Below are 15536 nucleotides of genomic sequence, written 5' to 3' on the forward strand. Positions count from 1 at the left end.
CCAACAAGTGATAAGGCTGATTGAGATACTGGCATGTGAGGATATTGCAAGATATGAGATAGAAAGGAAGACAGGGTCTACTGTCCCAGGAACTTTGTAGAATATTTAAAGGATAGATTTTCTTCTAAGGGTAATGAGAAGGTTTTAAATATTATTTTATTTCTTTAAACAAGAGAGTAACACAGGTAAGGTACCCTTGACTGGAGTAGGACTGGAGGCGAAGAGACGAACTCAAAGGCTTTAATAATAATGGTACTGGTAAGAAATACTGAGGACAGTAGAATCCAAAAATGAGAAATTCAAAGAGCAAGGTTTATTAAATCACTTGTGGAAATAATTTCAAATTAATTTAATATTAATTAGAAAATAAATATAATGGACACATTTTTTGATAAATGAGCTGCTCAGTTCCTAAAAGGTCAGCATGATCTCAATGCAATCCATGGCTGCAACCCCAAACCACAACCTTTGGCCACAGTTACTTGGATAAAAATTGTCTTTGGAAATAAAAGCAGCTGTGACATTTGTTATACAGAAAACTTTTGACTTGGGTGGCCTGGCTTTAACAGATGAGCAAATCCAGTCAAATTAGAGATTTAAAGATTCCCACTAGTAGGCTGTAGACTTTGCAGCTGGAAGATTATGCACCCTCGGGTTGTGGGGTGGACATTTTCAGATTTTTGCAGGCTGATGACTCAGTCTATTTGTAGAAATAGGAGGACAGGGCAGAGCAGAGAGAAAAAAGCAGCTCAGCTCTCAAAATCTTGCCAGTTGCCATGAGGTTAAGTAGTCCTTTCACTACCATCCTTGGATTTTGTGAGGCCCTTCAAAGTTTTACAATTTACTGTCTGTTCTTGATCTAGTTTACATGGGTTCCGTTGCTTGCAAACAAAAAGGCTCTGGGTAGAAAATGCAAAGAACCATTAATGATATAGATAAAATACTATACAGTTAGAAATTTCTTTTACTCTACCTACAAAAGAAAATTTTTTAGCTTCTCCTTGAATATTTTCAGTTACCAGACGCATAACTGTTTCTGATTACAATCTATCCCATTTGCAGAATTTTAGATATTCACAGCTAATTCTTTTTATTATGATTAAATTTATCCTGATTCCCATTTTATTTTTAAAGCAAGAGCTATGACTTTTGCTTGTCTCTTTGTTTTCCTCATGCCATAACCTCCTTCTCTTAAGCAGAGTGCCTAAAAATGTTTTTTAAATTATTATTTGCATTTCCCCCTTCAACATATTAACTGAAGCAGTTTTTTACTGATAGAATAAAATCCCCCTTATCTCAACCAAGAAGGCAACTCCATTTAACAAATATCATTTAATATATATATTTTTTGTTAGTAATGTGTTTCTCATGTATTTGGTTTTTGGCCAAAATGTAGCTGACAGTGCAACTTTGTATCATAATATTGGTGAGGGGCACTTAACTTTCTGAGTAAAGTTTCAGAGCTCAGTTTCATATCCAGTGTTACCAACATCTTGGTAGAAGAAAGGGATTTAACAAAATGAAATGTTTAACCATGATGGAAAGGGCATTGGATAAAATGTTCAAAATGCATTTAGGTATTGAAGTAATGGTTACTTCAATAATGAATTGAATTATGGTTCAATTGATTATTAGGTATTGGTTCAATTCAATATTAGGTATTGAATAATGGTTACAAATGGCATCACAATGTTTTAATATAAAAGGATGACATCACAACAGTTTAGTATAAAAGGATATCCTATAAAGGTACTCACATTCTCCAAAGATTACGATTGTAGAATTTATCAAATTTATGCATATATTTTTAAATAGCTTGTATATTCAATTCCTTTCTTATCCTATTCTTTAGGCCTAGGTTATTTAAAAAAGCACAACCTAGAAAATCTCAAATTTATGCCAAATTAAGTGCTGGTAGATTATACTCAGTTACAGATTTTCTGCAGTAATTTTCCACAACTTCAAATTTTACACCTTTGAAAATTTGTGAATTTTGGAGGGCAGAAACTGAATTTGGGTGCAAAAATTGAATGAGAAATAGTTCTACAGTTATGAATATGTGAACAATGAATTAGAACTTATCAATGTTATACCAAAAATCCTCTTTGATTATAATGGTTTCTAAACTCACAAATCTATCTATCTATCTCTCTATCTATCTATCTATCTATCTATCTATCTATCTATCTGTGATAATTTGTGAAATTATCAGGAAATATATATATATTTCCTGTCACTGTCCCATCCTAGTAAATTTGCACAATAATATCATATTTGTCTTTAAATTATCACTCCCTTGCTAGGTTTTTTTTTATCAAAATTAAAAAAAAAGAATGGGTAAAGAATATGTTATATATATATACAATAGAATATAATTTCGCCATAAAATCATGAAATCCTGTCATTTACAGCAACATGGATGAAAATGTAGGTCATTATGTTAAGTGAAATAAGCAAGGCACTCAAAGGCAAATATTGCATGTTCTCACTCATGTGTGTGAGTTAAAATTTTCCTCTCATGGAGGTTGAGAGTAGAATGGTAGTTACCCGAAGCTGGGAAGGGTGCATGTGTAAAAAGACGGAGATAAAGAGAGGTTGATTAATGGGTACAAATATAGAGGTAGGTAGAAAGAATAAGTTCTAAAAGTCCATAGCAGAGTAAGGAGACGATTACTGTAGTTAACGAAAATGTATCATATATTTCAAAATGTTAACTAGAAAAGAGGACTTAAAATGTTCCCACTACATAAAATCAAGAAATGCTCAAGGTGATGGATATCCTAAATGCCCTGATTTGATTATTACATGTTCCATGCATATAACAAAATATCACATGTACTCCATAAAGATGTACAAATATTATGTATCAGGAAAAATATTCTGAAACACTATTAATGCATTTTCTCTCTTGAAAATAATATTGGTGGCCGGGCGTGGTGGCTCACACCTGTAATCCCAGCACTTTGGGAGGCCGAGGCAGGCGGATCACGAGGTCAGGTGATCGCGACCATCCTGGCTAACACGGTGAAACCCCGTCTCTACTAAAAAGGACAAAAAAATTAGCCGAGCGTGGTGGCGGGCGCCTGTAGTCCCAGCTACTCGGGAGGCTGAGGCAGGAGAATGGCGTGAACCCGGGAGGCGGAGCTTGCAGTGAGCTGAGATCGCGCCACTGCACTCTAGCATAGGCGACAGAGTGAGACTCCGTCTCAAAAAAAAAAAAAAAAAAAAAAAAAAAAAGAATATTGGTTTCTTTTTTTTTTTTTTTTTGACACGGAGTCTTGCTCTGTGCCCCAGGCTGGAGTGCAGTGGCGCGATCTCGGCTCACTGCAAGCTCCGCTCCCCCGGGTTCACGCCATTCTCCTGCCTCAGCCTCCCGAGTAGCTGGGACTACAGGCGCCCGCCACCTCGCCCGGCTAATTTTCTTGTATTTTTAGTAGAGACGGGGTTTCACCGTGTTAGCCAGGATGGTCTCGATCTCCTGACCTCATGATCCGCCCGTCTCGGCCTCCCAAAGTGCTGGGATTACAGGCTTGAGCCACCGCGCCCGGCCTCTTTTTACTTTTTATTCTTTTAAAAATTACTATGAGGGACCCTAAAGACTAATAATTTACTGTTAAACTTTGAGTTTCAAATTTAACTCAGAAATTCATAGCAAGGCACGCTTTCAAGAGGGAAAGAACTTTTCTAGAAACAACCCAAGTACACTTTATATACATCAAGAACCAAAGCTGAGAAGACAGTTCATGAAGTCAGAAGTGAGAGCAGATAAAATAACTGCCACCCAAGAACTGTTTCAGAAGTAGAGGAGAGAAGCAAGAAGATGAGAAAAAAGAGAGTAGAGATGATATGCAAATGGCATGCTCCCCACTCAGTATTGAAATTCTGGAGCGGGAGAAGATGGAGTAGTTTGAAAGATTCAGGTTGATTGGAGAAATGGATAATTAGGGGGAGGTCTCCTGCTTCCCTCAGTATAGTCCTGGCAAGTTCCAATGTCTTCAGAGAAGTTCCCATTTTAGCAGGTGCTATGGCCACCATGAAACAAGAAGGTTTCAAATATGTGAACAATAAATTTGAACTTATTGTTATAGTAAAGATCTTGGATCATCTTGGATCATCTTGCATTATAATGGTATATACATATATATGTCTCAATATAGCAAAATAGCCTATATTGGGTGAAAGTTTGCCTAGTTGAGTGGACATGAGAGCAGCCTCAGATGGTCTTGTACACTACAGCTTAGAGTATTAAATGTGTAATTGAAATTTTCAGGACAATGGATGGCAAAGAGTATGCACAAGAAGTTCTGAGAATGCTGGTGGACTTCAAGAGGACTGGGTTCAGGAAAAGTGGGTTCCAGAGTCTGGGAACTCTTGATTATTGGCAAAGGCCAGATCTACAGTCACCAGCAGTGGATTTCAGACAACACTTGAAAGACAAGATGGTACCCACCATATCTCAGTGGACACTAGGTCATGATGCTCAATATCCTGAAAGGCAGAATCTCACTGTAGCAGGTGCCATGAGATCAGGTTGAGACACCTAAAATGAAGAACATCTAACTCAATAACACGAAAATGCATACATTTCTCTCTCCTTCTACATACTACCTTGGCAAGGAAGGAAAGAAAAAAATTCTTAAGTAAGACAGAACGACCCCCCAGCAAACACACACACACACACACACACATACACATACACACACACAAACTAGTGAGAGTGTTTCAAACTAAAGGAGACTGAAATCTCTTTTATGACATGTGTTGCTTTATATGAGGAAATGAAAGTTCAGGAGCAAGAAGATATTCATCATAGAAAACAGGAAAATTTACAGGAATTTATTTTCTTTCATTTTTAGGAATTGTGTGAAAATTTCACTGGCTATAACTATAACTTGGCAAACTCCTTATCCATCCTGCCTTTGTTGTAACTGTGTATATATCTACCTTTTCTAAATAAAACCAGAATATAACACAAGGTAACATTTAGGAAGAAAGCATTAGCAATCTGTGCTATTAGCCACTTCATTAAATCAGACAGGTCATAAAAAACAAGCAAAGCCAGATTTTCAAATTTGTTCCTCAGATTCATTTTCACACATCATCAAATCTAAGTCTTCAGTGAATATATGAGTGTTATATAGGCAGCAACTCAGCCTGCAAAGAATACACTATGAGAATTAATTACCAAAGCACTTAAAATTCATCAAAATCACAACAAAGTTGACAACTATTATTTACTTCCATATCAGATTAGTTGAAGATTAACATGAAACAAGATAAATGTATCATCTGTTCTGAACTATCTACACAGTAATCATCTCTGGCTCAGCGTAATTTCCAAATTTCATTCTAACATACTCATGAATACTTAATATTATATATAGCCTGTACTTTTATCTGAAACTTTTACGGTGCTTTACCATAAAAGTAATAGCTTTTAATTATATTTTCCAAACCACTCGAATGCCACACTAAGAAATTGCAACAACCTTACATTAGATACCAACAAGTATCTTTAGATACCGACAAATACATTAGATACCAACAAGTATTGCTTCCCCAAACATCTTTATTACAGAAAATTAAACAATTAAAACTTTTCCTTAAAGTTCTAAAATTTTAAATTTTATATTAAAAAAGATCAATTTATTCAATTTCCCACAGGGATACCAAAAAAAGTGAATGGCAAATTGACTACTGAAGATTACCCAATTAGTAATAAATTTATTGAGTTTATTGCAGATTATTCAATTAATATATGCATGTGTGCATATATATAAATATATGTAAATACATATATACATAAATATATGTATATACATAAATACATATAAACATAAATAGATATATACATAAATATATAAACATAAATACATACATAAATATATAAGCATATATATATACATAATATATGAATATTTCATATATTTCATATACAAAATATATTCACATATTTATGTATATATGTATATATGTATATACAAATATATATACATGTGATATTTTGTTACATTCATGGAATATGTAATAATCCAATCATGTATATATGTATAAATGTATATACATATATATACACACACATGTGATATTTTGTTACATGCATGGAACATGTAATAAATCAGGGCATTTAGGATATCCATCACCTTGAACATTTCTCGATTCTATGTAGTAGGAACATTTTAAGTCCTCTCTTCTAGTTGTTAACATTTTGAAATATATGATATGCATATATACATAAATATATATACACACATAAATATATGTGTGTATATATACACACATATATACAAATATACGTACATAAATATACATATATATAGTTTTGAAGAAAAATAGAAAATAACTTCACCATTAGAAGATTCTCTCTGAAATGTGGTAAGGAGAAGAGGAAATGAATTTTTTCTTTTTTTTTAGGTTAACATGACATAGCTAGAAAAACACGCTATATTTCAAATATACCAGTTAAGACTGATGGGAAAGTAAACATTCTTTAAAATTCATGATAAGTTCTCCACCAGTTACTGACAGCTTTATAGTTTTACATGAGTAAATATTGATTTATTAAGTATATACTCTTTATAGAATACAATATAGCCCTAAAATCTGAGTGGGAAGCAGAAGGAGAAAGAATTTCAAAAGAAATGAAAAATAAGCATCTTCCAATGAAGCACTTAAATATATATGATGTTGTAGGCAAAATGAAAAATTTAATCTGGAACATTTGTAGAGAAACCAGCAACAGAAGATAATTCCTTGATGTGTTTAAAGTGTAAAAAAATTCTGCTAGGACAATTATGTAGTATATGAATTTCAGTATTTAAACATTTGACTTTTCCCGTTATCTCACAAATCCTCCCCACTGGCAATGGAGACACCATATCCTTATTCCAACACTTACAAGTAAAAAAGAGAGAGAAATACAAGAAGAGAAAGAGGTAAGGGAGAAGTGAACAAAACGAAAGTATGGCCCTAATTACAATCAAAGGCATCAAAAAATACAGAACTGAAAAATCAATTATTCCTTACTGTGTGCCTTTGCCATGCAATGCCAAATAAAAGAACTGAGTGTACTTGGATTCCCTCTTGCCCCTCACACCAATGTTTTGTGGACCACCTACTTGTCTAACCTGATACCTGAGATGCCTCCCTTATAACTCTTGGTAAAGTTAGATGTTCTCTGTAGACCACGTATTCTAATGTCAACATGCCTCAACTAGAGCGCATATCAAGACGTATTTTAAGAATCCCTTCTTCCTATTAGACTGTTCATGAGTCCTTTCTTTTACCAATTTTTCCAGGGCCTGTCACCATGCCTGGCCTGCCCCATGTCTGACCTCTGCAAATGTTGAATCAGAACAAAAGATGAACTCTAAGGGAGAAGAGAACTGGCTGGCTATAAGGGATCTCAAGATGTAACATTTTCTTACTGAATCTTCCCTAGATCGGTGCCTTCCCTGCAATCTTTTGGGGTTAAATATTTGATTTTGCTCTGGACACTAACAGTGGATCAATTTCTCAAACTTAGACTCACATTATCCATGTTTGTAATCTGATGATAAGCAAAATCCCAAGAAATGAATAGCAGGCTTCATAGTATAGTAGGTAGGAGCACAAATCTTGAATTGAATTGAATCAAATGTTACCCCAACTAGGTTGTAGTGTTAGAAATTTATTATATTCCAATGAACTTGTTTCCTCCCTTGCAAAATAAGCATAAAAATAATCACCTTAATAGTTGGTTGTGAACATTAAAAATGATACGGTATGGTGAATACATAGCACAATTACTGCATATTCACAATAAAGAACAAATGTTGATATTTTCATGACAATATTAAAGAAAAGAAGTTGTAGATCTTGATAATCAATCCATTCCTCCATTACATGCATGTTTATGGGTGTCAGACAGTATTCTTAATACATGGATATATTATTGTACAAAACATAATGGAGTTTAGGTTCTAGTGCAGATAGAGATAAACAATAAAAATATACAATAAATATGTTTTATGTAACAGAGAGAAGATATATGCTTTGGAAAATATAATAGAGGATGTTCAGGAAGATTGGAAATGCTGAGGATGAGGGAAGGGGGATTGCCATTTTAAGTTGGGAAGTCCCAGTAGATATCATAGAGAAGACGCTATTTCAACAAAGACTTGAAAGAAGCGAGCATGTGGCTATCAGGAGTAAAAATATTTCATCATAGAAAACAGCAAATACAAGGGCCCTAAGGTATAACGTATTGTCTGTTTTGTGGAACAGAATGGAGACTGGTGCAGATAACGTGGAGTGAACTACGGAAAAGATAGTATGAGGTGAAGTCAGAGCATGAGCCATGTCCATGGGTCATTCTAAGAATGTTGGCTTCTATTTGGAGTAAGACAGGTAGTCTGGAGGGTTTTGAGGGCAATAATAACAAAAGTTAAGGTTTAGCATCACTTTGGCTGCTGCGTGGAGAACAGACCATAGAAGGACCAGGGTAGAATCACGGTTTAGGATATGTAGTTAGAGGACTGTTGTAATAATCCAGATGAAAGATGATGCTCATACCAGGGTAGCAACAATAGAGGTGGCGAAATGTGGTCAGATTTCTGCATGGGTTGAATTGTGTGAAACAGAGAACTCAAGGATGATTTCAAGATTTTATACTAATCCATTGGAATTGAATTGTCATCAGTTAAGATGAGGAAGACTCTGCGGGGAGCAGTTTAGAGATGAAGTCCAAGAGTTCTACTTTAAGACATGTCAAGTGAGATGCCTATCAGAAATAGAAATGGAGAGGTTGAGTAGACATTTGCATATATATGTCTGAAGGTCAGGGGAGAAATCTGGGCAGGAAATACACATTTGAGAGCCTTGGCCTACAAAATGATATTTAAAGTCATGAGGTTGGGTGGCATTTGATGAGATCACCAAATAACCAAGGTCTGCCTTTGCAGTATTCCAGTCTTAGGATGTCTGGAGAGGAAAAGAAACCAGCAATGAAATTTGAGATGAAACAATTGATGTAGGAGAAAAACTTGATGTGGTTTTCCCACAATTAGCATCATTAGCATCATAAGAGACCTTGCTAGAGATGCAATCCTCTTACCCCACCCATGCCATAATGAATCAGTGGGGCCCAGCAATTTGTGTTTTAATAACTTCCAGGTGATTCTTATGCATGCTAAAGTTTAAGAACCACTGCTGTAGAGGGGCAGTAGAATTTGGGGTAAAAATGTAAGAACTTTCATTAATCTCCTTAAATGTTAATACAGTGTCACTGAACGTCTTTGAGGAATCACTCTACTAGATACAGAACTAAGTAGTCACTTATTGAGCTCAAACTCAAGCACTCCACATTTAGATGCTACCACACTTAGATTAATGTTTTTACACACTCTCCATTTCTTACTTTCTCATTTTCCATTGCTGTTAGGCGTGATTGCTTAGAATAAGTTTTATTACCTCAATTTGATTTCACTAACTTCAATTTCTTTCCATTAAATCTGATTAAAGAAACTCAAATTTAACTAAAGTTTCAAACATCCAGGGATAATTAGCATTCCAGAAGAGGGGTTTGTTTATCCGCATGAATTCCCACAATGTGGAAAAACAGAGGGGGGGGGGGGGGGAGAGAGAGAGAGAGAGAAAGAGAGAGACCAAGAGATATTTGTGTTTATAGCCTATTTCAGGCAGATTCTACACTTCTCACCAACCAACTCCTGTTCTCTTGCCCTATCAAAGCAAACAAAACCAAAATAAAATGACAGTTAACAAGGGAATAAAAACACCAAGCCAGGGAATAAAGAAATAAACCTTTTGAAGTCTTCTTTAATATTTAAGTAGAAACATTTACCATAAGACTTAGCAATTAAGAATGAAAAGAACTATGTTTGATATCAATTCAACAAATGATTTGGGGAAAGTGATTTCACCTCTCAGAGTTTCTGCGTGTTTAATCATACAAATGTGTACAGAAAGTAAATATTCCCTGTCAACTCACTACAAAGTCTGGGCTTGGTCTCTTTTATGGGAAAATGCTTTGTCAGCTGAAGAACTAAGCAGAGATTAAACTATGCGTCTTTTATTAAAGAAAGAAACTTTAGGACATGGAGAATTTATCAATTTTAAATTTTAAATAAATATAACTCTTCAACCAGGAGTTTAAAAAATATTTCAAGGGAAGATTGTATATATATATATAGCCTTTAATAATACATTGTTGGTATTGTTTTATTGATACAAATGGAATATTCAAAACACAAATTCATATATTTAAATAATTAATTGTCCATACTCAAATATTGTTGCAGTTTAGAATTCTAAGCTATTTTGGCCTATTTAAATGAAAATAACATATAGAAGAGTATGAAATAGAATGACATACCCTATATCTATCATTAAGATTTAAGAAGTATTTTCGTACTGCTATAGTATATTTAGATCTCTCTTTAGGAAAACAAATATGTCACAAAAACAATTAAAGTTGGTGCCTCCTCATTCATCTTTATCTCTTTCCCCAGGGGTGCCTGCTATCCTGAAACTAGAATCTATTATTCCCATACAAATTCTTGCACATTATATACATAGGTATATACTCATAAACAACACATATTATCATTGTGTTTAAACATTTGTATAAACAACTTACTTTTTAAACGTAACATTAAGTTTTAAAATTTATCAGTGTTGATACATGTTGTTAAATAGTCTTCTATTATAAGAATGAAACTATTTAGGCTCCTACATAGAATCAGTTAGGCTGTTTCCACATTTTTCCCCATATTACAAACAGTTCATTGGCAGGCATTTTCTTTTTTAATGAGTGCTATTCAAATGAATTCAGCTGTGGGAAATTGCTCGTGGCACATTCACATCTGACAATTCTGTTCATGGGATCCTCCTCAACAGCTGTCCCTACTAATGCAAGATAATTTTATGTAAAATTAATGTTTCCATAAGAAGGCCTCATGAGAGGAGTTGTCTTCTGTGGTAGGAAGTCAAGAACCAAAGGAAAATCATAAACTCTAAGAAGAAATATGTAACAAAGTAAATCAGTTTTGGTGACTTCCCAGGTCATTTTACAGTTTCTATGCCAATTTGGAAAAGGCATTCTCTTCTTTTGTTGAAAAATAAAAAAAAAATAAAAAAAACTTGTGAAAAAATTGTTACTGCTCAACAAATAGTTGTCTTTCATTATATGAATTAGACAAATTATGTCTTTAAAGCAATAAAAAAACCCCTGCTAATAGTTTCTTGAATATTTGGCATTTTTGTGATCAGACTGCTGGACTAAAAAGACTTTTATTTCTTGAGTTGTCTTGCTCAGGAGTTGACTTATTCCAGGCTACAAGTGAACAATTCTGAAACCTTTATACATGTGTAATGGAATTGGACAATTAAGTAAATGGTGACAGATTCTGGGAGCCAGGCTTCTCATATTGGAGTTGGAAGTTATAGATAAGCAAGCTTTGAAGACTAGAATGATTGGTATATTACTGGATTAGGGTTAGAAACATCAGGATGAACTCATGTTCAGTTTAATATAGATGTAGATGGATACAGCAGTGGGCTGACTGGTGACTTCCAAAAAAAAATGTATCTATTGTAATCCCTGGAACTTATGAACATTACCTTAAATGGCAAAATATGTGATTTAACTAAGAATCTTGAGAAGAGTTTATTCTGGTTTACTTGGGTGGGACTTACACGCACACACATGTATCCTTTAAGACAGGGCAGGAGAGAGCTTTCGGACAGATGAGCAGGCAATGTGACCATGCAAGCTGAGATTGGGGTGAGTGCAGATACCATGGAATGCCTAAAGCCACAGGAGGCTGCAAGAGACAAGGACTGCATTCTCCCCTAGGAGCCTTGGGAAAGGAGCATGGCTCTGCCAGCACCTCACTTTGGGACTTCTGGCTTCCAGTCTGTGACGGAATAAATTTATATTGTTTCAAGCCACTGATTTTGTGGTAATTTGTCCCCACAGACAAGGGACACAGGAAACAAACACAAATAGATACATAGAAGTTTTTATAAATATGTGCATATACAGTGGTTAGAATACACATATGTTTACTTTGCTCCATCTGCTGAGTGATGCTAGAAGTAATGGGACCCCAGTAACAAAGATAATGCTGACTAAAATAACCTTAAAGTTTCCCTCAGCTGGACTAAATTTTAACAGACTTCTTCCTGACTCTAGGCCCCTGACTTCTTTTCTAAAGCTTTTACCTTAGAAAATTTGTGAATATAAATATTTCTATGTTCCTTTGAGATATAAATTTTTAAACAGCCTCTAGCCAGCTTTATAGCCAGGAAAGTCTTTTTCAGGAATCTGGAAGCCATTCCTTTGCAATGTAATCATAAATTAGTTTCCTCATCTCCCAGGCTCTGGGAGGATGAGCCCCTAACTTCCTGGGGCATGATGGTTCAAGCAATAAAACTACCTCCAGTCATGAAGATCAGAGAAAGTTGGCTTTTCCACTGGGTAAGGAAAATTAGAAAACCAAAGTGACTTAGGATTCCCCCATCCCAGCTCTTAAAATTTCTTCTGCCATTTGTTTTAAGGAGAATTGAGCTCAGATTAACTTGTGGCCTCTCTCCATGTCTGCAGTGGCCTTGAATGAATCTTCCTTTTACTGCTTTTACTGTTTAAATTTGCCAGGTGCAGTTTTGGCTTTGACAACACCTAGAGCCTAACTGTTGGTTTCTAACACCATTCTCCAATAAAAGAAATTAAAGATCCATGGAGAAATAGCTGATTCTAAGAGTGGGGTGGGAAATATACAAGACAAGCCTGGAACATTTTGTAGTGCCAGAAGTGATAAAAATAAGAGCAACATAGCAATAAATAAACCATACACCAACACACACATCAACACACACACAAAATGATGGGGTCTACGGAAAGGGCAACAGCTAATAGAGCTCCTAATGACCAAAGTGTGCACAATTTGAGCAACAAAATAAGGCAGAAATAAAGTATGTGGTATCCTGGAAGAGATCTTGGAACACAAAAAGGACCTTAGAAAAGAGCCAAAGAGATATCAATAAAGCTTAGACTTTAATTAATAATAATATATCAACATTGCTTCATCAGTTCTGACAAATGTACCATACTAATGTAAGATGTTAATAACAAGGGAGACTTGGTGTGGGTGTATGCTTTCTGTGCGATCTTCACAATTTTTCTGTAACTCTAAAAGTATTCTTATAAAAGCTTATTAAAAAGAGATCTTTATTTTTGAGTTGATTTTCTCAGCAGATAAAGAAATAAGATCCAGGTTTCCTACAAGAATGTTCATTCTCTTCCCTAGAACTGATGGGTATAATCCCCAAGATGAGAATGTGCTCATGCAGCATGGTCTTAATGACGTGATAGTGTACCTCATGCCCAGTCTCCAGAGCAGTTTTTATGCAAATGACTTTTGCCATCAGGATGAAGAGGAGCTGTTCTAGCTAATGGGGCAGCCCCACATGCTTCCAGCATAGCTTTTGGATGTCTCTTTGAACATTCACTTTGTTTATAATTATCTGACTGTACCTAATTTGATTCTACATGAAAATTTATACAATTATGTAATTATTCCATTTTAATGTAAGACTGAAACAGACTGTAACCACTATTCTTGAGATTCCACAGAGAACTGCATGCTTTTGCTATTAAAAGACCACTGTTGAAGTATTTGCATATTATCTCTTAGGAATTGATGAAATATGGAGGTTTCAAGCATTTCTCAGCACACAATCATTCACAACAACCTTCTAGGTGCTTCTTTTCCATCTTTTCCTATACAAGGTACTTCCAAATCACCGTCATCACTACTGAAGAGTTCAAAGTACTGAGCTCAAAAGCAATCAGAACCTATAAGGTAGCATAATTCATAGTACAAAGTTTGGGTTAAATGCTTAAAGTATAGCAAACTATAAATCATATAACACCAAATAGAATATTATTGTTTCAATGAGGTAATGACTCATCAACTAAAACCACCTAAGATAGAACTTTTTGGTATTTGCTTTCTACTGGTACAACACTTTCATTCTTAATGTTTCTTACAGCTTCACAGGTTTTAGAAAGAAAAATATACATTTTCAGCCTTCCACAATAATCAACACTTTCAAAAACTGAGATATACATATGCATGCTACACTAACATATAATACACAAGCATTTGGTTATATATGAACTCTCAACACAACTTTTCACTATTCCCTTTCCACAAGTGTTAACAGGATGCACTTTCTTTAAATATAAAGTGAAGAAAAATCAGAAATTCTGCAACCAATATTTTCCTTCAATTTTTGACTTTATTGTCTTCTGATACCACCATACCCTGACAGTTCTTATTCTCAGGTCAGAGTTTCACCTGGGCCTCCACTAAGCAGTAAGATGATTATTCCACGTGCTAGAGTACAGTGGAGGATAAGATAAGGGTACCGCATGTCTAAAAATAATGTTGCTGCTATACTGCTGCCAAACAAATACCCAAATATTCCTCCAGTTCCCATGCCAGTCCAGAATCCTGGTCCAGAATTTTCAAATCCTTGTCCTGCAAAAGGACAGTCAAAAACAGACGTTGCATCATGGCTGGAATTCTGCAGTCCTTTGAATGCAGAATAAAGACTGGGATTGGGGGTCCTGCTCAGTTGGTGAATTTCTGACAACAGTGGGAAATGCCCAATACTCAGAATATGGTGGCAGAGAATACTGACCATTGCTAAAGAACAGTTTATAAACTACAAAGTAGCAGCACCACAATGGTAATCAATCCATTGATGCCACAGGAATCTGCGGAGTACCACTAATAAAAATTATCTGAGAGGCCAGGCACCATGGCTCATGCCTGTAATCCCAGAACTGCGGGAGGCCGAGGCAGGCGGATCACCTTAGGTCAGAAGTTCGAGACCAGCGTGGTCAACATGGTGACACCTGTCTCTACTAAAAATACAAAAATTAGCTGGAGGTGGTGGCATGTGCCTGTAATCCCAGCTACTCAGGAGGTCGAGGCAGGAAAATCACTTGAACCCGGGAGGCGGAGGTTGCAGTGAGTTGAGATCAAGCCACTGCACTGCAGCCTGGGCAACAGAGTGAGACTGTGTCTAAAAAAAAAAAAAAAAAAAAAAAAAATCATCCAAGAAAGAGGTAAAGCCGTGGTATTTTTCAGACTCTAAATTTCTTCAGGCCAAATTCCAAGACCATACAACCTAAGTTATGTTCCAAGTCACAGGAACCTCTTTGTTCACACGGGTCTTCAGGAGATCCATAGCGTTCACAGCTCACCACCATTTTCCAAATTTGTGTGCAATATCTAACTCACTCTCACATTCCCACAGGGTCTTTCCAGTCCAGTGTGGAGCTTGTAATTACTAGAGGCAAATGCAGGCTGTGGTAGTGCATCCTGCTGTGCAGTTATGCCAGGAGCTCCAGTAAAAGGAAAGTCACTTCTACACTGTTTTAACATACATGAATTTCCCCACCATAGAATTACCATGTACCTCAAGGATAAATCTATTTTATTTAAAAACATTTCAGAAAGTCCCAC

General features: G+C 35.7%; 1 protein-coding gene across 30 annotated transcripts in view; it reads right to left on the reverse strand.

The window, feature by feature from the left end:
* PPFIA2 (PTPRF interacting protein alpha 2) overlaps window positions 1-15536 on the reverse strand; it is a 515275-nt gene that overhangs the window by 282901 nt on the left and 216838 nt on the right. For 6 of the 30 annotated variants that reach the window (XM_074007496.1, XM_074007492.1, XM_074007495.1 and 3 more), the window contains one exon: window positions 4451-4540. The exons of the other annotated variants lie outside the window; for them this stretch is intronic. In XM_074007496.1, coding sequence (XP_073863597.1) covers window positions 4451-4453 — 3 coding nt within the window. In that variant the 5' untranslated portion in view covers window positions 4454-4540. The remainder of the gene's footprint in view (window positions 1-4450; window positions 4541-15536) is intronic. 30 annotated transcript variants of the gene reach the window in all.

The sequence above is a fragment of the Macaca fascicularis genome, chromosome 11, assembly GCF_037993035.2.
Source record: "Macaca fascicularis isolate 582-1 chromosome 11, T2T-MFA8v1.1".
NCBI classification, from domain to species: Eukaryota; Metazoa; Chordata; class Mammalia; order Primates; family Cercopithecidae; genus Macaca; species Macaca fascicularis.